The following is a 22,611-nucleotide window of genomic DNA, read 5'->3' on the forward strand; positions in this document are numbered from 1 at the left end:
AATTTGTTTGTTTTTTGGTCTTTCATTTATACCTTATTTGTTTGTTTGTTCCTTTTTTATGGCTTGGTGTGTTCACCTCACTCCTGTTCCTGAATAAAGTTAAAAAAAAAAAAAAAAAAAAAAAATCACCTGAATTCATCCATGTATATAAAATATATATATATAAAATACAACTGTCTTCAACCACCCTGCAATCAACCCCTGGTGATATTTGTTTGATAAGGGCATCTGTAAAACAATATCAAATAATTTAATTGCATATGTCTAAAAGTATATTTTGGTTTGAACACAAAATATATAAGCCAAATTCAAAACTATACCAAAAATAAACACAACTTGACAGCTCTACAGTTGTTGGTTAGCAGGTAATAAACATTGTGTTAATATCAGAATGAGAGAGCTTTATTTTGAAATTCCGAGGCAGATATATCCTGTAAAACATGTGCTGGAGATATTTAGACCAGGATTTATGTTATTGAATGTGAGTTCTGTAGAGTAAAAATAAACAGTTTTTCATCTGTTTCTTTATTATATGTATAAAAAATGTCCTGGGTAGTCATTCAGAATTTTACAAGAAGATAGACTGAATGAATGATCCAACCACAGGATGAGGACAGAGAATATTTTCATTGCACAACTGGTTTTATTAATGGGGAAATTCCACCTGAATAAAAAGAAATGGATTGACTCCCATAACTTTGGACAGTTTTGCAAAATAACTATATGAATAAAGCACCACAATGTCATATGTTAAAAATAAAATAGGGATCATTCATTGGTTTATCCTATTTATTAATAATCCCCAGTTATATCCTAGTCACCCAGCCTCATATGATTTTTATTGTTACCCGATATGGTAATTTTTTCTAAATATGTTTTACACTCAAATGCCACTTTATTAGGTAGATCTAGCTAAAACTAATGCAGTCTGTTTTAGTGCAGTTTAATTTGTATTAGACTACATTGTACCTTCATGAGGTTATATCATCCATTTTTGTTCAACAATTTTAGAGAGGTGTTGATTGATCTTTGTAGTCATTTTGGAGAAGGTAGTTAGTGGTGCTGTTGAACTGCATTGCATAAAACTGAGATGTGTTTTAGTACTTAAGTCTACCCAACAAGGTTATAAATAGGGTGGACAATATATTAGAAACAGTCCAACAACTCTGTATCAGTTTCAACAAAAACATTATAACCATCATTAAGGTAGGAATCGCTTCAGGGTCAGCATGGACAGGGGGAATGATAGATCACACAAAAATACTTGACATGTATAACAGTATTGTGTAAAAGTTTAAGTTACTTTAGATGTTTAGATTCTTATCCATCATCTACACCATCAGGGAGGCATCTGATTTGTTCCGAAATTCATTCTGCAGCATGACAACGAGCCCAACCATACAGCCAGAGTCGTAAAGGGCTAAATTCAGAGACAAGAAAAACAAGGAGGGCTGCAACAGACAATCTGGCCCCCACAGAGCCCTGAGCTCAACGTCGTGGAGTCAGTCTGGGATTACATGAGGAGACAGAGGACACTGAGACGGCCTAAATCCACAGAAGAACCGAGGCAAGTTCTCCAAGATGCTTGGAACAACCAACCTGCCAATTACCTTGAAAAACCCTGCACAAGTGTGGCCAGGAGAAGTGGTGCAGTTTTAAAGGCAAAGGGTGGTCACACCAAATACTGATTTGATTTAGGGTTTGTTTTTTGTTTTATTTTTTCAGTTTGCTGTATTCTGTATAAAGTTAATGGATGAATAAAAACTATTCATGGCATTATTTTTTTATTAAAAGCATCCTCACTTTAATTTCAGTGCCTGCATCTTTTGCACAGTACCTTATGGGTATGTGAGAATTGTGATAAGGCCGACTTGAAAAATGTGAACTAAACGGAGGCACAGGCGAGTAACGTTTAGGAACCTCTACGTAAGATAGGAAAGTTACCATTACTACGATGAACAGTAACGTTTAACCTGTAGTGACTAATTTTTTTTTTTCACTAGTTTGTTTTTTTGTTGTTTTTGTTTCGTTTGTTTGTTTTGTTGGCTACTTGGTGGCGGCGGAAACATGTCGTGGAAACAGTATCACCTCGGAAGATGGCGGTGGTGTTGCCCGAACATGCAGAAGTTAAGAGCGCAACGTTACCTTCTGGCAGTCATGTATCTGGTCACCTGGCAATTTTAAGTCTAGCAATTTAGCCGTTTTTGTCCGCCACCAAATTCCCGGGTTCGTTTGTGGCTTGAGGGTGACCCAAAACAAACTTTACGGACCGGACAGCGAGAACAATGACCTGAAATTCGCTGTAAAGTCCCACCGTGTGTACCGAGGCCTACGACCTAGGTTGGTTTTCACTTCATTAAAGCACTGACCTTACCATGAACAGTCTTTACTGGTGGTATTTTTTTCTTTTTGTGAAATTGGATCTTAGAGCTACTTTCACATCACGACGACATTTTTTTTTGTTGTTGTTGTTGAAAGTCTCGTGAGCAGAGTCGAGGCCGCTGCGAACGGTCGGACGGTTTCAAACGGTTAAAAAAACAGCCACCACTCAGGGCTCCTCGCTGCTTGTCGGTTGTGGTCAGATCAGAATCGCCTCTTTACTCATTGTCCATCGTGAAGCTTGAGATGAACCCCAAACTCAGCCAGAACTAGTATATCTGATCAATTCATCACCTCTCACCACAACACAGAGCCGTGGAGGGCCCTGGAGGTTGACATCTTGCCTGCTGCTCATCGCCACGGAGGCTTGCGAGCGCTTTTCCTATCATCTCCGATCAGAGCAGAGCCGAACTCGGACCGGATCAAATAAGATCACTGTGTAGGTTTTTACAGAAATACACACACACACACAAACAAACAAACACCCTCACTTCACTCAGTCAAGCAGTCGCCGAACACTCGAACACTCACACACGCAAACACACCAAACACAAGCCATTCAAACTGTGGAGGAACAGGAACATCCGGGGCGGGTTTTAAATCGAAAAGCCGCAAGGAGTCATGGGTGAATGAAAGCAGAAAATAGTTGTATGTTGACCTCATGTGGCCATTAATGGAAAAGACCCTCACTTCTTTTCTCTCTCTTTTTTTTTTTTACCTCGGTATTTCTTGCATTAAATGAAGAAATTACAGTTTTAATAGTTTCAAGGTGTTTCACAGAGCAGAGAAATACCAAAAGATAAAAATAAATAAAATCTAGGATCAAAAATGAAAACACAACAAAACAAGACACAAGACGGAAACCAGGAAACAAACAAACAAACAAACAAAAAACCTCAAAATGCAAGCACAGTAAGTAAAAAATAGGCTCAAGACACTGTGTGATAGTCTATAACAGCAAGTTGTAGATTCCTGTCTGTATACGTGTATTTTGAGAAGTGACTTGAAGGTTGATGCTGAGGTGGCGAGCCTGAGTTCCTCTGGCAAAGCGTCCCAGAGTCAGGGAGCTTTGACAGCAAAGGCTCTGTCACCTCGGGTTCCCAACCCTGATCGAGGAATAGCCAGGAGATCCTTGCCAGACGACCTCAGACTGCGATTTGGCCAAAAGGCGTTGTTGAGTTCAGAGATATAATTTGGAGAGAGACCGCGTTTAGCCTTGAATGTTCTAAGGAAAACTTTAAAAGCAGTTCTGAAATGAACATGTAGCCTGCGAGGAGAGGCCAAGATAGGGGTGATGTGATCATGCCTTAAGCAACAATGTTCTAAGAAAAAAAGGAAAAAGTGAATAAAATAAAAAAAATAATAATTCAAGTAATAATGTAAGTAGGCCTATGTGAATTTGAAAAAATTAGAATTTAAAGTTTTCAATGTCTAGCTGAAACAGGAGCTTAAAAAACAACAAAACTGTGAACACTGAATGAGTTTTAAATTAATCAACTGGTCATATAAATGTACATACACATACATACCTACACCCATGCACTTTTTTACCTACTGCTGTGTAAGTCGGTGCATACACAGTCATGTACCATAATTACACAAAGAGACCCACGCATATGCATATGTGCACAGTCTGTTTCGTCTGTTCTGTTGTTTCTATCCCCAGTCTGTTGTTTATTTGGTTGTTTTTACCCTTAAAGTGAAAAGGGCTTTAGCTGGACACCCTATATACATAACATCTGTTGCAAGTATGTAACTATACTGTATGTAACGTTGATCTGTATTGTCCCGTTAAATTGAAAAACAAACAAACAAGCAAACAAATACACGAACAAAGCTTGTGTCATGTCAGTTTAGGTTGTAGTGGTACAAAGACACACTGGGTGCTGCTCTGAAACCATATAGTTCCAAGATTGTCTGGAAGTGTGGCCTCTAAGAAATGTTGTTTTGAAAATGTTGATGAGGCACAGTTTTGATTATTTACGTCTGTATGTAGAGAATTAATAAATTAGTTTAAATCTAGTAAACACCATACCAAACGTTTCAGCTAATTGTTATACTTGAACTTTATGTCTCCAAGAACCAGTGTAAAAAAAATCTGACCATTTTACACTAAGAACACTATGTTGGTTTCCCTGAAAACCGTTGTTGTTGGAGTCTCTGTCAGTATTAATGGGTTGGTAATAGTGCCATGCTAGGTTGGTTTTAAGCTGCATTTGTGTCAGCAGCAATTAACTAATCTAGCGTCTTGTGCCCTGTGGGGGTTGTGAGGTAATCTTGAATGGCGTAATACGATTTCGGTGTCTACTACCAATATTGACTACTTCTAAGAGTTTGAGGATCCCTCATTATCAGCAGTATGTTGGACTTGGATGCGGCAAAGAAACAGACAACAGACTGACTATGTGAAGAGCTGTGGTTCTTTTAACAATGGACTAAAGAAGAAACTCCATCACTGGACAGAAACAGTGGACCTCCACCATCTTGCCATGGAGGGATCTATTGCAAAGAAAGTGAGTTCTTGCAAGCCGTTTTCTTAGCCTTTTACTCCTATCTTAGTGAGAGGCTAGTGTCTGGTCTGGTGGCAATCTGACAGAGGTTTAGTTGACTTTCGTTCAGGCTGTGAGCGTTGCCTCAGTGAGTTTACTGCCGTGGTTTATTTTGAATTCTATATGTCCGACAGACTTTATATGATTTAAATTACAATCAAAAATATAAGTGTTTGCCTTATTACAGGATGCTGTCGTTGGGACAATCTAGAATTATCCTGCAGATTAGGACAATCAAGATGCCACTTCATTACAGTCCATTACAGTCTCTATTCATTTATAAAATTATTTTAGTTGGTTCAAAAGTAATGTGTTAGTTCACATCAAACATTTTTATCCACATTTAAGAATATCAAACACATGATTTATTGAGTGTGTATATTTTATCCTCATGAGAATCTTTCTGCTTTTCTTTGATACTTAAATGCTCCTCAAATGACTCAGGTCACCAAAGAAAACCGCTGCAGCCACATGTCACGTGTAAAAACACGTGAACACGGGTTTATGAAATCCTTTTTACACCGGGATGGAAAGCCTCAAAAAACCCGACTGAGTTGTATTCGAGCTTTCTTTGACAGATATAGTATTTTGGAAACACAGGGTATTTATCTCACAGCAACAACACACTAACTAATGGCTTATGGGGCCAAAAATAAGCCGTATCTATCCTTTGGCTACCATTGGACATGGGCCTCAAACACTAAAATCCAATCCATTAAATACTGAGTTGATGTTTCTGAGGGTAAAAGTATGTCAGCGCTACATTAGACAATACAGTTCAGGGTGTCTGTGCTAGAGTGAAGGAAGAGGTTGTGAGAGATCTGATGGAGTGATTTTGCTGGAATCCATCCCAGCGCTGCAGGCCCTGTCTGGAACAATGGTTTCCATCAGGTCAGACACCCATCAGGTTATCTCCCAGCTCAGCCTCTCTGCAGGGGCCCGAGGAGGAACAGGATCGGAAGGCTTACGTCAGTGACAGGGACAGCAAAAGGCACAATCCCAAATACAGAGCCTGAGGATCATTAGGGGTCATCTGTAGGGCAGTTTATAGGAGAAATATGTAGCTATCTATCTCAGAAAGGCTGGACGACAACAGCATCTAACATTTGCTCCCTTATCTGGTTTCAGTGGGTGTGGCAGAGGTATCTGTCCGATTGTGTTACAGTAGGATGTCATGCATGCCGATGTTGTTATATCATGAGTGTAATAAATGCAGATATTTACTTAATCTTCTTCGCAATTACTACTATATAAGTGTAATTCGTGTTTTACAACCAATGTGGGGCCAAACCTACATTACTGTCACTCTGACAGGATGACAAAGCTGTTACATCACCTTTGTGATCAAAGTAAACACAGCTCACCTGCTTAAGCAGCACAGCAGGCTCTGTCCCTTTTAGCCTTTATCTAATTATACCCTCTGCCCAATCAGGTGAGGATCAAAATAAAGAAGCTGTTTTTGACACACCAGTTTTGGTACATCAGTGTTAACTTGCTTAGTAGTGTCAAATTACTAATAGGGTGTCTCTTCTTTTTTCCTCCTTCACACTTTTAAACCGACAGAAACCAGGATATGGGCATCACAAAAAAGGTATCTTAGTGCACAAATGCTAAACAATAATGGAACTGTATTCTAAAATTAAAATAACCACACATACAGTTGATGAAACTATAACGTTTGAGTATCACTCAGATGTTACCAATCAAATTTTTGATTGCTTAATCTATTTGACCTGTCAAATACTGTAGATCAATCAGACTGTTTGAATGATTGATTGATTTGTTTGATAGAATTATCTTTATAAGTACTAACCTGACAAAATGAAATCAGACTGGTTCCATTATATTTTAGTAATGCTGAATGACAGATTTTTAGAGTCAATTATTTTTCTGTTTATCTATTTTAAGACTAGTTTTTAGTCATTTTTGGCAGAATTTATCAGATCTAGGGAGTTAAAAGTACAAGTCAACAGACGGTGGCATTTGCTGCTTTGTGTTTCTCAGAGAACTCTTTTGGCCACCTGCCATTGTCCCATCACTCCGCAGCAGACTGCAGTAGTGATGAGATCGTTCAGCCCAGGAAACTGAACGGCTCCTCAGCGGACACACCGAGCTACCAGAATCTGCACCGGGAGCTGCTGCTCAGCCATAAACGGTACGGGAGTTTAAACACTATAAACACCTTTGATCCTCTCAGCATTCGAAGCAGGGCAGGGTGGATTGCATGCATGTGTATAACTGTGACTCCGGCTGACCGTGCAGGGGCCTGCTGCTGGAGGAGAAACCGGAGCTGAAGCGAGTGTTGGAGCAGCGCAGACTGGAGCTGCACAAGGAGGAGGAGATGGCACGACGGCGGCCTTCAGATCTGGAGACAGAGCTCCGCAAGAGGCAGCAGAAGCTGCAAGAGGTCAGAGGCACATGGCATTCAGCTGAGAGACATTTCACAAAGTTATTATAAAATACAAATGAATTATCTCTGGCCCAAACACACAGTGGTTGTTTTTAGTGTTACTACAAGGATTTCAAGGGCCAATGCAAGTACTCAGTAGCGGAAGGTAGCCAAGAACATTTGTCAAGTAGTGCACTCAAGGACAATTTTGATTTACTCATACTTTATTTCAGTATTTTCATTTTCTGCTACATTTTACTTGTCCCTTCATTATGTTTCAGAGGGAAATATTGTACTTTTTACTGCACTAAATTTATTTGACAGATGCAGATGCAGGTTAATAATCAGATTTAGATTCTACGTTTAAAAAAAAAACATGATAAGCTTTATAAATAAAATACATTTTTAAAGATTAAACAGATGGCTTCCAACCATTTTGGCCTGTGACCCTTTACAAAAGAAGCAGCATCTAATTTGGCCCCTTGTCACGTTCCAACAAATCCAATTTCTCCTATAAACTTCTCAGATGGTTTGATTTAAATTACGGTTCTACACCCAGAGACGTCAAATTACCCATATATTTCTCAAAAAAGCAAAGACTAGAGAAAAGTCAGAAAATAAGAACAATGGGGTGTATAGGAACTTTGTTGTCTCCTCTTACTTTCGTCAACATCTCCCTCAGATTTATTTGGTGACCCTTTTAGAAGGAGCCCAACAATCTAATGGTATATAAAATAGTTTAAACGAGCTCCACCTCAACAAGCTACAACAGTGAAATGCTACTTACAAATGTCATATATATAATAATACATCCATCACAGGGGCCATCTTAATGCAGAATAAGTACTTGTACTTTTGATTCTGGAAGTGCCTTTTGTAAATAATACTTCTGTATCATTACTTGAGCAGGATATTGAATGAATGACTTTTGCTTGTGATGCTTTTACATTGTTATATTGGTACTTTCACTCCAGCAAAGGATCTGAGAGAACTGCCAATACTGAAATTTCCGTATTAAAGTCTTCAAAAGCTGATATCTTGTGCCAGCGCGGAATATTTATGGCGAAATACTCCCAAGATTTCATCCACCCCAGCTCTTCCGAGGTTGAGAAAGCGTTTTGGAACAGCATTTAGACCCTGGGACATTAACAGTCTCTTTTTAAACCTTGGTGTTGGAATGTTGTCCAGACCATGAGGTAAACTGCTCTTGGTCTGGACCAACTGGAAGATGGATGAGGTGGATGATACTGATTGGCTGAGAGTAGATACGCTGAATTGTACTTTGTTTTTCTAGTACGAGCAGGAGGAGATCAGACGGCGGGAGAACCAGCAGAAGATCCCAGAGTTTGTCCGTGTGAAGGACAACCTGAGGCGCACCCAGATGTCTGAGCAGTGAGGCCCTAAGGCTCCCATCAGCCCCCGCAGCATCTCACCATAGTGGCCCTAAATCTTTATCTTCATATGTCTGCTGAGTTACATATAAAAAAACATCACAGAGGCACCTGCTGGCTTCAGATCACTTGAAGGGTTTAAAATTGCATTTGGAAATATCAGAATTTGTGTAAGGAATCATACAAACCAGAAAATACATAATCCATATTTAGAAATGTCTTCGTAAATTTAATCACCGTTGTGTTTCTGAGGAGGGGGTGGAAGTGCTAATTTTTTATTTATAATTATGTGTACCAATATTTGTCAAGGGAAAGCTACTACTATTCAGAGGCTAGATATTTTTTATGTTTTCTATTTTAATTATACTATCTATTTTTTTCAAGTCAACTTCTCATGTTTCTTCAGGGCCACTTCAGTCAAGCCTAATTCTTATTTCGAGAGACCACTGTTGTGGGATTGCTAACAGACACATTTCTCAACATAACTGTTTTGTATCAATAGAAACCCCCCAGTGTCATAAATTTGCATGTTTGTTTATCTGTTTCTGTCATGACTTTTGATCTTTAGTGTGTCCGTGTGCTGTGGAAATAAAGGCTTTATGGTTTGCAGAGATGGTTTGTTTTGCTGGACGTAATTTGCATGCAGTTCTTCTCCCTAAGGACTCTCACGGTTCTTTCACATGGATATGGCACTTTGTTTAATTAGCAGATCTTTTCATTCCATCACGGGACGAGAAGAGAAAGCACAGGCCATCTGGAGGAGGCTTTTCAGGATGTACTGGCTAGGAATACCCAGGGGCCTGGTTAAGGCACTGGAGTGATTTGGGATAGTCAGTGAAGCCACTGGCTGCAGGCAAATAAAAGTAGCCTGTTCCAGAATAACATTTAAGTTATTTTAGCAGAAGTGCTACAAATAATCAGTGGTGAAAGACGTAGCCAGATCTGTCTAGCTCTGTATTTAAAATTTCACATATGTAAAAGTACAAAAGTATTTTTTTGTACAGATGCATTTTCGTGTAAGCAGCATTTTAATGTTGCTGGTCAACGTGGAGCTGATTCTAACTTCTTTATATGCTGTTCTGCAGTTTACTGTATACTATAACAGTACACCATATTTTCTATTCTCATAATCTTCTACTGTACTTTATATACTGTAGGACAGGCTAATCTATACCAATGTGTAACATTTTATGAGCTTATAATCGCATGTTTTGTATGTAAAGTCTGAATCTGCAGAGTAATTATTAGCTATAGCTGTCAAATAACTGTGGTGAAGTAGAAAGTACATTTACCTCTGAAAGGCAGTGAAGCAGAAGTAGAGGTACCGCTTTCTGGTAGGGCACCATTTATAAAGGGTTTATTAGCTGTAATTAATGACTCTATTACTGGTCAAGAACTCATTTACTAATGCTTTGTAGATTACTTATGAACAGTTTATAAGAACAACGTCTAGGTTGCCAGGTTGTGGAAAATCCTCCACCAATGTGACACTTTGTCTTTTTAGCTCGCTATTTAATTCATTAGGGAGACACTTCAAATAGACTGTTTGACCAGTCACCTTCGGGAAAAGGGCTGAAGGGCATCTGGACCAAAATCCAGTTATAAACAGTTTATTAACATTTGACAAGACTTGATGGATTATTATAGAACCCTTTCATTAATGATTTTATTAACATCTATAGCAGACTTACTGACTTTTGCTCACAGCTTATTACAAACTGAGGAACCTATTACCCTTTGTTTTAATAAGTGCAGACTTACTGGGTTGGAGGAGCCTCCCTAATGAATTTAAGTTGCTACCAAAGTGTCATTCTGAAGGAAGATTTTCCACAATTTGGCAACCCAAATTGTTTAAATTATTAATTGCTTATAACTGATCTGTAAAGCGTTACTAAATGATTTATTAACCATTAATAAAGCAATTAATCACAGTAAAACGCCTTATAAGAAAGTGGTAGAATCACATGGAAAAACTCCTACAAATATATCAAATTTATACTTAAATACGGTATTTGAGCAAATGTACTAGTTGCGTTTCACCACTATATTAAATACAATAAAGAAGAAAGTAAACAAAATAACCAAAAATCTAAATTAATAAATTAAATGCCAGATAAGTGCAGAAAATATTCTACTCGATACAAACAGAAGAAATAAAACGTTTTATGTAATTCTAATTAGAAATCAAAAGTATATTTGTCCCTATTTAATTGTGTTTTTTAATGTAATCGAGGATGGATAGATGGCTTAAATTGGCCCAAACATCACATTTTGGTCACTGTTTTTCATCATCGTCGTGAAGGGAAGAGTTGAGTGTGGTCTTGTTCTCCACTACCACTTACTTGCCAGCTGTCCTGGGTCTTTTTTACCAAAAACTTGTATCTCCCTCCTGCCATGCGTCTTTTGTGCGTCTTTTCAAATTAAAAGCCCCTCAGCGAGTCGAGTCCTGTGTCAATACGCAGAGCGTGTCTGGAAACGCTGCAGCGTCGGACTGAACCATTAAAAAAAAAAAAAAGAGTCCGGGGAGATCAGTGGTACCACAGAATGTACCTTTCCCGATTAAAATCTTACTTTATTGAGAAAAATTAGTTTGTAAGAGATAAAAAAAACTAAAACAATAGGGTTATGAAGTAAATACAAGAAGAAATTAGCAAGCAAATAAATACTTCAGCAAAGATCAACGAATCTCTTCCCCCTTCAGCGGAAAAGTGAAGTTGACTGAAACAGATGTCCCAAGCGCGACTATCACAGCACACCAGAGAAAGTCTGGACAGCTGCTGCTTCTGTGGGGAGGATGCTGTAGACCAGCAGGAAACACACTTCAAGGTAAGTAAACGGGATTTTCTGGAGGTTTACTGCACGATACTAAGGGCAAACACCGGGCAGGGAAGGAGCAGCAACATGAGTACCAGCAGACAGAGAGTGTGAGGCGAGGGATGCTGTAGATACACATTACAGAACAGTTAACAGCGTAACTGAATCGGCTACTTCGGCTGTAAATGACCCTTAAAAATGAGAACACTTCCAAGGAACATGTCATTCTGATAAGTGTTCACTCTTCCGCCATACTGTAAAGTGACTAATAGTGGTGGAAGAAGTATTCATATCCGCTGCTTAAGTAAAATAACTAATACCACAGTGTAAAAATACGCCGTTAGCTACAAGTAAAAGTCCTGCATTCAAAATCCTACTCAAGTAAAAGTACAGACGTATTAGCAGCAAGTAAAAATACTAAAATATTATGAAAAATGGCCACTATATATATTTCTATTTATTTTATATGCACACATGATTATCTTGTGCGGCAAAATGAAAGATGAATACTTTTCAGGACTTGTAGCTTTACTCACCTTCAGCCTGATCGGTTCAAACCAGCCACGTAAATTCAAACACCTGTGTGAAATACATATTCTAGAGGCGTATTGTGTGTTTTCACGTATAATCAAAGTAATTATTAATCATAACAACATTTCTCTCAGAAATGTAGTAGTATGAAGTGGCAAAAAATGGAAATATTCAAGTTAAGTACGAGTTCCTCAAAATTGTATCTGTGCTTCAGTAAATGTACTTGTACTTTATACCACTGATAACTAAGTGCATACTAAGGTCTGTACTTCACCAAAATGATGAGGCACTTGTAATTAACTCGAATATATCAATTTCCTGCCACTTTCTGCTTCTACTCATTAAATTGCTTCTTACTAGTTAATGCATCACTAGTAAAATGCAATAATACACTATGGAAGGAACAATTCTGCATAAAAAGTACATTTAATTTTGATTCTTTAAGCGCACTTTTTGTTGTTAATACTTCTATACTTTTACTTCAGTAGAAATTTTAATGCATCACAAATAATTTTAATAATTTGTAATGGATTATTTTTAAAGTGTGGTTTTGCTGTTTTTACTTGAGTAAAAAAATCTGAGTACTTCTTCCACCACTGCTGTTCCTCTTACAATCATACTTCAGTTGTCTGTTAACAAACTGTAAAAGACGAATAAGAAATCCCTCAGTATTACAACTATCAGCAGTTACGATGAATGAATACAAAACAGCCGTTGTGGAAGACAGTGATGGGTGTAATAACTTGCTCAGTATTGTACCATTAATATAAACAGTTTGCTTCACAGAAAAGACTTTGGGACTTATGTGGGGCAATAAACTGGTTGGTGGCAGTTGTTTGTGCCCACAGCAGCAGAATAAACACAGACTCCTTCACTCCACATGTTGACAGACGTGCACTGCTACTGTGGTGCTAAAGACAACACCTCCGTGTTGTTAGGCCACTGGAGTCCCCCAGTTCTTTTGTTAACGGTGGGGACTTGTGGGTGAGAAACTGTAACCACATCCTGCCAGTGGCCTAGGATGAGCATCAGTGTCCACTCAGTGGCCTCAGAAATGATGACTCAGAGGGACAAGGTGCCATGATCCCCGGCCAGCCCTTTAGCCTCTGGTGAACAATGGAGCATCTCTTCTTGCCCTCTGTATTTACGCTGTCGTTGGGCTGTGACAGAGCTGGTGTGTCTGGCCAGCATATGGCCTCCAGAGACTGAGAACAGACTGGTATAGTGCTTATTACCCTTGCATTGTCTCAGCTGGAAAACTAAGACCCATTGACTACTTAAGAGTGTTGATCTATATGAACATTGACAAATAAAAGAGACTGATGGTGCCTGTGTCTTTAAATCAGCCTTCTCACAGCTATGGCTTAAGTTAACTTTATGTTATCATAGCCTCCAGTCTTCATTTTGCTGCTGTCTGTGGAGTTTCCAAACTCAGCACTGTTTCTTAAGGCAAAGATCTGACTCCAGTGACGTGCTTTGTAATACAACACCTCATTTTTTTTCTCTCTTGCCGCTCCCCCACATTGATGCACTTTTCTTCCAGCAGCCCATATTGTGTACAGAGTGGATCCATTTTGCTGAATGGATTTTGGCTTTTCATCAGACTCTGAAATAAGGCATCCTGTAAAGTCGTTTGGTTTCTTCCATAGTATCAGCATTCAGTGGAGAATCTTAATTACAGGGTTCGAACAGGCCTTGGTCTGGTTTCAGGCATCCCTCACTGTTTCCTCGGCAAGGCTGGTTCCCCGTTGGTAATTCCAGGGCTGACCACAGTGGTAATGAGCACGGCGGTGGTGGCAGCATTCCAGGAGATCGCAGCTCCAAAGGCTCATGGGAAAGGGTGGTGGTGGAAGTCTGCGAGACAGTGAATCCACATCGTGATCTCTTGCCATAAACACCCACTTCCGTAGATGTTACACTGTCACGGTCCAGCAAGCAAACGAGGATGGGTGGGGACCTTCTGCTCCCATCCCTGACACGTTTCTGGATAGTCTTCATTAGCGGTGATCACACACTGCCCTCAATTAAGATGTTATGACTGCATCAATCTAGTCTGCTGGGTGGAGACCGTGCTATCAGCACCTATCCCTTCAGGAAATGGACTGCTAATCCTGTTACACTCCTTCGAGAAAAGTATTGTTTTTTTCAGCTCATCCTAACAATATAGTTTCAATACTCCCACGACTCCAGGTTCTCATGAAAGCTATGATAAATGGCATTGCAATAAGATGCAACTTCTAGTGAGATATGCTGTTTTACCCGAACACACCCACCCACCCACTCACTCAGCCTAGACCTCCGACCACAGTCTCTTGTGAAAGTCTTCAGAGAGTTATGGGGTGTAAGTGGGTAAATCCCACATTACCCTGCCTGTCTCTGATTACCAGGCTGGATTCCTGTTGACGTCTTTAGTTTTAGATTGCTGCAGCGCGGAGCCATGCGTCTGAGAGTACAGCAGGCCCCGACCTTGCACAGTAAAAGTTCAGCACTGTTTCTTACTCCACCTCTCACAGCAGCCTTGTCTCAATATTGTCCCAACAATAGCATCCAGGCCTGAGGCAGAGTTGTCAGCAGATATTGCACCCACAGCAGATTATTGAGCCGGTTGGTGGATACAGGGCCTTTGTTGCAGTGTTGTTTTACTGACTCAAGCTGCCTGGCTGCGCCTCATTGTGCTACCGGCTGCTCATAGCTGCGTCAGTTCACATGAGTTGCTGTGGTGAATGGGTCAGGCCTATGGGATACACAATAATATCCTGTTAGAGGAGGTTCTCATCCACACGGGCTCTGAGTCTTCCTGGTCCCTGCAGGAAAAGGCCTGATACCAATCTCCAAACACAGAGGATGAGACAGAAGCTGAGGATTATACCCAGCAGCCTTAGCAACCCATTAATTCATGTGGTGCCTGTTTTCATGTCACCCTGCCTTCCGTTTATTCCTGACTGATAAAACATCATTTACTTCTCATATGAGTTTTGCTGACATGATTTTAACACAGAGGCTGCTCCAGGAGTCATCAAGTCTATAAACTGTCCTTTTATCAATGTGTGGCATTGAAGCAAGGCAAACTAATGATATCCTTTAATCGTGTTAGTGCCCATAACATTGTCTCTTGCTATCTGCTGGCCTTTTTAAGGAGAAGTCTAGGGTGGTGGCAGACATGTGAGATCCAGAATAAATTAAATGACCAACAAAAACGGAGGAAATAAAGGCAGCATTTTCTGGAAAGTTCTCTCTGGTCCTGAGGCGATTTCACCAGAACAGCCACACACAGATTTCCTGGCCTGGTTTTAAAGGCCTCAACTTATCCCCAAATGTTATCTCCAATTTGTTGTTTTCATTCTCTTCCGCCTTTTGATGTCGTTCCCCCACACATCTCGTTTTTTGGTTATTGTCAGTCAGATGTTTGGTGAAAAAGCAACAATGGAGCAGAGCAGGCCATAAACATGAATTGTGCTCGCTTGTTTGTGAAAGTGTGTTTGTGAAATGGGCAGCATTGCACGGGAGTCAGCAGGGACCTTGTGATCTGATGCTGCGTGGACAAGCCCAGCATTGAGACATTCTTCTACTTCAAAGCCCCCAGAGGGTTTTCTGGACACTGGTTGAATAGGAGCTGAGGGAGGGGTGCGTGGGGGGAACAGGTGCAGTCCATGAGTGGGGTAATTCCCGCTGCCATCTGCTTTCTTTTTCGGGGTCTGGGCTCTTTAAACGCCCTCTGACACGCCTCATGGCGACACACTCCCCTGGCCAGCCGCATCATGCCCCGTCACCATGGCACCACGATTCGGATTAACCCCCACACATGTGCCGAGTCAACCGTGGGGGCCTGCCTCTTTTGTGACTGAGCATGGGAGGGAGAAAGAGGTGGAGGAGGAGGGAGATTGAGAGCTGCATGGATAAGTGTGTGAAAGGACACTCGCCACTCATTCACTTTTGTAAAGTAAAGCAGCAGGAGTAAGCATGAATGAAGCCATGTGGCAGGAAAACAAGAGGAGAATCTATATTCCTCTACGTGATCAATCTAATTTTACTAATCTGAACAAATTTATTTCAACAGGTTTTTCCAAAACTTGAGAGCAGATAGTCAAGATGACGGCGATTGAAAGTAGAGAGGAGATCAGTGATACTGACAGTGGGATTATCTTGCATTCTGGTAAGAAGATCCTTAAAAAAATATGCAGTATATTAACAATACAACAATACAGCATCTGATTTCCACACATTTCATGTACAGATTAGGGCTGCATTATCAAATTCATAACACAATAATACTACCAATTCTAGCTCGACCAGCGCCAGATTTTTTTAGGCAAATATTCATATTTGAAAGTTTTAAAATATCAGATGATTTATCGACCAATAGTAATTTTTTCTACATAAACACATAAAAAAATAAGAAAAAAATACAATAATGAGCAATCCTCACAGCACCAGCTGTAGTGCTGATCAGAGTACTGAGAATTCTGCAGCTGCTCCGAGTACAACACATGTATGTGATGGCAGCCAGTACATTATATACAAATGTAAAATAGTGAATGAAATAGTGAATTATATATTTATTTCTATGGCTGATACAGATGCTCATAAGGAAAGCTTGATCTGATCTTCTGTGTGTTTCTCTGCAGGTCCAGACAGCCCAACATCCCCGGTGAAGGACCTGACCACCCACACCAGAGCCCTGAAGCTGAAGCACCAGTCTCTGGAGGAGCGTCTGGAGCTCTGCCTGCTGGAGCTGAGAAAGCTCTGCATCAGAGAGGCAGTAAGTAACCTCCTTGAAGATGACATGTCAATCTACCAAGATATTATTTTGTGGTTTGAATAGTAATGAGGGACATTATAATAGCTCTAAATGAATAGATAGGATTGCATTCTGTGTGTCAGGGTCATAATTTTGCCTTTTTTGTAATCATTTATTTTGTCTTGACAGGAGCTGACCGGTACACTGCCCTCAGACTATCCTCTGATGCCCGATGAGAAGCCACCGCGGGTCAGGAGGAGGATTGGAGCTTCCTTCAAGCTGGACGAAGGTCTGATCCATCTGGATAAACAGGTATGGGCCACTATCACTGTTTAGTATTTTTGATGGAAGTAAGTGAGCAGAAGAGACCACTACTCATCAGCTAAAACTAAATGTCAGAACTTGTCTCTGTCCTAGGATTCAGAGTTGCAAGCGCTGGAAACTGACTTGGCACTTCAGCAGCAGATTTATGAGGCGGCCCGCAAACTCTCCCTTGAGGACAACCTCAGTAAACCACAGAAGAAGAGCCGGCTCCAGCAGTGCAAGAGGGAGGAGAAGAAAGTGAGGGATCTACAGGAGGCCGTGTTCCAGCACAGGATCAAGAGTGAGTGCAACTCACCTTGCATCTCAACCAGTCAAAACAGAGGTGAGTGACACTGCTGCCCCCTACAGATAGATCTGTGCAATGCAATCATGTACACGGCGGGTTTGATGGACACTTTTAAAATGCTTGTTTTCCTTATGTAGATCTGTGCATGTCTGATGACAGCTCCCTGTCTGATGTGGTGGCCCTGGATGATGGTGAGTGGGGAGTACATATATGCACACATATGTTTGTTGTAAGGTTATCGTCACTCTCTTATAAACATGCTCCGATTGAAACATGCAGTAGACAGAAGCATGCAGTCATTTGAGGAAGTACTCAGATTTTTTGCTTAATTAACAGTTGCAAATCCAAAGTGTTGAGATACTCTGTTACGAGTAAAAGTCATGCTTTTAAAATTTTAGAGAAGTTTTTGCATCAAAATATACTCAAAGTGCCAAAAGTAAAAGCCCTCATTATGCAGAATGGCCCATTTCAGAATTATATATATGTTATATTAATGTATTATAATTATTGATGCATTAATAATGTTGCAGCTGGTGGGGCTAATTTTAATCGCTTAATATACGGCTGGGTAGCTTGCGATTATTCCCCAGGGATAAATCAAGTCATATCTTAATGTATGATTATACATCATAATTTATTTGTTGATTATATTTCTCATTTGTAAGCCGAATCTGCAACATAACTAGTAACTAAAGTAAATAAATGTAGGGCGGTAAAAAGTACAATATTTGTCTGAATTGTAGTGGAGTAGAAGTAGAAAGTAGCAGAAAATGAAAATGCTCAAGTGAAGTACAAGAATCTCAAAATTGTGCATAAGAACAGTACTTAAGTAAATGTATTTAGTTAATTTATAGCACTGTATGTAATTGATAATGTAGATCAGAGACTCTGTATTTTGGAACAGCATGATAGCATAGTGAGCAGGCAGCAGTTTCAAAGACACACGCTAACATCGATATCGTTTAACGTCCGCTGAAATTGAACAGATGAGTCCGAATTAATGATGAATCACCCTTGTCAACAGACAACAAACAAAAAATCAAAAGAATACGCTGACAGTCCTGCCTCATACTGACTGGTCGATGTTCTCCCCTGACCGACCATAGATGTGGACTTGCCCAGACCCCTCTCTCCTCCTGTGTTGGGCACTTCCTATTCAGACCCCCTCCAGCTGTCAGCAAAGGCCCTGCAGTCCTCCCAGCAGTCATCAAGCCAGCTCAGTGTGGCGTATGAGCGCTCTCCCATCCAGAACTCTCCATGGAAGGAGTCCAGTCTGGATCAGCCATACCAGAAGGCCACAAAACCTCAGTCTGCTAGCAGCAGCAGGTCCAGGTAGGAGTCTGAAGCGTGATATCCACCCGTGGAATACATGAGTAAAACTTTACAGAAAGTGATCTCGACAGCAATGTAACAATAAATAAATAGGTACACGTTTTCCATATCACATTCTAACATGAACATCAGAGAGAAAAGGATAATAGAAAAAAACACAGGGTCACGTCACAGTATTCATACAGCTTACCTTCATGTTCATAGTTTGTTTAAAAAACTTAAAACACGTTTTTCAGATGGATGTGCCAAACCAGTATTGTACGTACAGATAAAACTTTGATCAGCATCCTGCCCATGTGTAAATTTCTTCTTTTTTATTTTGACATTTTACAGATTTAATGTATATTAGCCTAAAATTAACCTTGAGATCATGGTACAGATCTACGTGTAATGCTGCACTCCTGCTCACCTTTTATGAGGGTCAGTAAGATATGTCATGACTCGTGTCATCTCTCCTGTTTTTGTTGCATGCAGTAGTCCAGCAGGAACCCAGGTATCTGCAGAGAGCAGCAGGATTCCTCTCTCTCAGTTCATCAAGAACTCGGCCCTGCTTCACAACCACTCAACCAGCGCCCCCTCTACCCCAGAGCTGCACGTTCGTCGACAGTACTCCCAGTCCTTCAGGTACACGGAGACATCATGTCAGACACATCAACCGAATCATCTTCAAAATGCATGACAACATTTGTACTTTAGTTTTACAATTCTACATGATATTTCCCCTCAGACTTCCCAAATGTAAGCCATCTGCCGACATGGAGCGTCTCAGCTCAGAGAACAGTCGAGGGCGAGCCAGGCTGCCCCAGAAGCATTGCGTTGCTGACTTGATGGTGCGTTCTCCAGAGTACTCTCCCCTGCGTCCATACCAGTCCAGCTCTGAGGACAGCAGCTCGGAGCACTCCTCCTCCTCCTACATCAGCTCTCCAGGCAGGGACGGACCCACTGAGATCCCAAAGCTCTCCCCTCCGCCTTACGGCTTCCACTTTGGAGCACAGAAAAAAGGACTCTCCAGCTTCTCCAGCTCACACAAGAACTCCAGCCAGTCTCAGCAGAGCCCTGGCCATAACAAGGCCACAGCAGAAGATGGCCCCCTCTCCCCCCAAGACCTGGGCATGGGGAAGTGCTTCTTGTCCTCCCCTCCTGTGGCATGCAGCCCTCAGCACAGACAGTGGCAGGAAGGAGCATCGTCCCCGAGGAGAATCCTAAAGCCCCCTCCGCCTTACACCAGACTGGTGCGAACACCCTCGCTGAAGGAGTACCCGAACCACGCCATTAGGCTGATGCCCAGGGAGATTGTGTCCGAGGAGCTGAAGTCCTGGCATCAGAGGAATCAGCTGCAGAAGTTACGGTCAGGCTGCATGGATCAGCAGAGCTCCCTGAGTGTCAAAAGCCCCACTTCACCTCACCTGCATCCATTTAAACAGGTTGGTCCCAATAATGATTTACATTTAACAGGCCATTAACACACTTTGATACCGTTTAAAATTAAATCTGCCTCAAAATTTTTAATGTATATAAGACCGGCAACTAACAGTTACTTTCATAATCAGTTAGCCTGCTGATGATTTTCTCAATTTCTCTTTTGGATTATAAAACATCAGAACACAATGAAAAATGTTCATCACAATTTCCTGGAGTCCGTTGTGATGTCTTCAGATGTCTTGTTTTATCCAACTTACGGCCCGAAACTAAGCACTGAACAGATTTCCTGTGTTTTTCGCAGGCTACGGGTAATGTCATTCTCCAGAGAGCTTCAGACGGGACTCCGGTCCAGTGGTTTGTGGCTGAGGACGCTGAAATCGTGAGCCAGGTGTAGCTGAGACCTCTGCTCCTCTGCAGTATGTTCAGTAGGATGTATGCTAATCCTTTCTATTTATCTCTGTATTTATTACATCTTTGGACTCTCTGTGAGATTGTATGTCGACATGATGCAGAAAACATGGACCTATCGGTACCATGATGAGCACATTTCTCTCTCTTCTTTTAATTTAAAACTTAATGTAAGGTGGTATGCCAGTTTTATTTATTTTGAATTGCTTTCTAACGGATGTTTATACAAATTTCGGAGGTAAATTGATGTTCAAGCAATTTCATAATTGTGTCAAATGGATCATAAACTTGCTGTGGTTTCAAAAATTGCTTTGTGGCTGGCACACATTTTGCACGTAAAATTCACCTAGAGTAATTTTCAAATAAGTTCCGCCATTCCTAATATAATTTCAACGTTAGACTATATTTATCTTTTATTTAAAGTTTCCCTCTTGCAACATAGAGAGTTATTACTAAAATTTTGACACACCTTTGAAAATACATTTTATATATATAGTTAAAATTTAACAGGTCTAGCCATGACGTGAAGTAAGCTCAATCCTAACATTTGCTATAAACTCGTAACTACTAATCACTGATGCTTTTAACAGTGGTTTGATGAATGTTTTCACTGCAGTACGGTGTTTTGTTACTAACCGAGTGATTGTATCAGTTTTGGTATTTTTTGTATATTTATAATAAAAAAATGTGACTGGAAATTATGTTTGTGGCATTTTTATCTCAAAGGTGGAGCTATCTTCTGAGATAAAAGAAGACAGAGTATTTTATAAGACATGGATGAGCAACCAAAAGTGTTACATCAAAATGTTTTATTTTCATATACAAAGAGCTTTCCAGACAGCTCGTCTACACACTACATGTTTACGGTACACTCACACAGACAACGTCTTGATAACTGTATATTCCAGAAGAACAGATCATGGCTCAGATGCTCCATCATGAAGCCGCCACAAGAAGTAAGTCAAGGTTATGACACTGAAAAGCACAAACAGGTACAAGCCGAGGACCACCCAGCGACAGCAGTACAGCAGGCGAGCCAGAGGACGTTGTCTCCACAAAGATCCGTACCTGAAGAGAGCAGGCAGCCAGTGTTTGTCCAGGGGAAATAATCTTGCAGTCATCAAAAGGCTTTTCACAAGTTTGACTTACGTGCCCGCAGAGATCCGTCTGTAGATATTTGTACTCCTTTTGTCCTTTTCTGACTTCTTCTTCGATGACACGGCTTTGCCCTTGTGTCTCTGCCGCAGAGTATCCAGGGGGGACCTGTAATAGAAACATTTTATAGATGTGACCACAGTTAAATTATTCCAGTACAATATCATGCAAAGTTACAAAGGGTGGACAAAATGATAGAAAAGGCCCCTCACTGATGGTGATTTTGGATTTTTTTTGTGGCTATAGAAGTACTACTGCTTCTAAGCTGTTTATTCAGTCACTGTTCCCTTTATTTCCCGGCCCACACAGTCCACAGAGGAAAAAGAGAGGAGATAGAGTATAAAAAAAATTGATAACAAAAAAGCAGTCCTCTTCGTGTCACATAAAACCGCCACCATTATCCATTCTCAGAACTCAAAAATGAATTGTGGGCACCTAATGACCACCCACAAACACACTCTAGTGCAGTTTTCCTAGACTCCCAGAAACCAAGCATTATAAAGCTGATAAATTCATTAAACACAGATTTACTTAAGGATTTGCACAATGTAAGCATAATATTAACTGAGACCATTTTTGCACAGGGCTTCTTTATAAGCCAGGGTCTCATTGTTGGGTAAAAATGGAGGAGCGATCTAGAAGAGCTCTTAAAATTTTAGTTTTTAAGTTATTGCCACACAGAGTCCAGGGCCTTGTTAGTAATCCGGCCTTGTCAGAACCAATAAGTAAACTCCCACAGCCATAAAACCCGAGGGTCTACTTGTGTGCTGTCATGATTTTTTGAGATTTCCTCGACATGATTTCGCATGTTTATGACTGAAGCACCAACAATTCAGACAGTGACGATTCGGCTTCTTTGTAAGTTGCCTTAAAAACCTACTGAAAATGTGATG

General features: G+C 40.6%; 2 protein-coding genes and 1 non-coding gene across 4 annotated transcripts; 2 read left to right on the forward strand and 1 right to left on the reverse strand.

Annotated features, from left to right (window-relative positions):
- Window positions 1-2,578: 2,578 nt before the first annotated feature.
- Window positions 2,579-2,954, reverse strand: LOC120804581. The gene has a single exon (XR_005709458.1).
- A 1,798-nt stretch (window positions 2,955-4,752) lies between these two features.
- zgc:195245 (uncharacterized protein LOC565483 homolog) lies at window positions 4,753-9,297 on the forward strand. 2 transcript variants are annotated; one of them, XM_040153403.1, is made up of 5 exons: window positions 4,753-4,892; window positions 6,492-6,519; window positions 6,933-7,083; window positions 7,191-7,335; window positions 8,612-9,297. In XM_040153403.1, the coding sequence occupies exons 1-5, from the start codon at window positions 4,869-4,871 to the stop codon at window positions 8,711-8,713; spliced, it is 450 nt and encodes a 149-aa protein (XP_040009337.1). In that variant the 5' UTR covers window positions 4,753-4,868; the 3' UTR covers window positions 8,714-9,297. The 2 variants fall into 2 exon arrangements, with proteins under 2 accessions (XP_040009337.1, XP_040009338.1); XM_040153404.1 differs by having other exon boundaries at window positions 6,975-7,083.
- A 2,183-nt stretch (window positions 9,298-11,480) lies between these two features.
- Window positions 11,481-21,183, forward strand: inavaa (innate immunity activator a). Its single transcript, XM_040153405.1, has 10 exons — window positions 11,481-11,534; window positions 16,111-16,206; window positions 16,679-16,812; window positions 16,981-17,103; window positions 17,209-17,437; window positions 17,539-17,592; window positions 18,508-18,733; window positions 19,208-19,357; window positions 19,461-20,157; window positions 20,457-21,183. The coding sequence occupies exons 2-10, from the start codon at window positions 16,143-16,145 to the stop codon at window positions 20,547-20,549; spliced, it is 1,770 nt and encodes a 589-aa protein (XP_040009339.1). The 5' UTR covers window positions 11,481-11,534; window positions 16,111-16,142; the 3' UTR covers window positions 20,550-21,183.
- The last annotated feature ends 1,428 nt before the right edge of the window (window positions 21,184-22,611 follow it).

This window comes from Xiphias gladius, chromosome 18, assembly GCF_016859285.1.
Source record: "Xiphias gladius isolate SHS-SW01 ecotype Sanya breed wild chromosome 18, ASM1685928v1, whole genome shotgun sequence".
NCBI classification, from domain to species: domain Eukaryota; kingdom Metazoa; phylum Chordata; class Actinopteri; order Istiophoriformes; family Xiphiidae; genus Xiphias; species Xiphias gladius.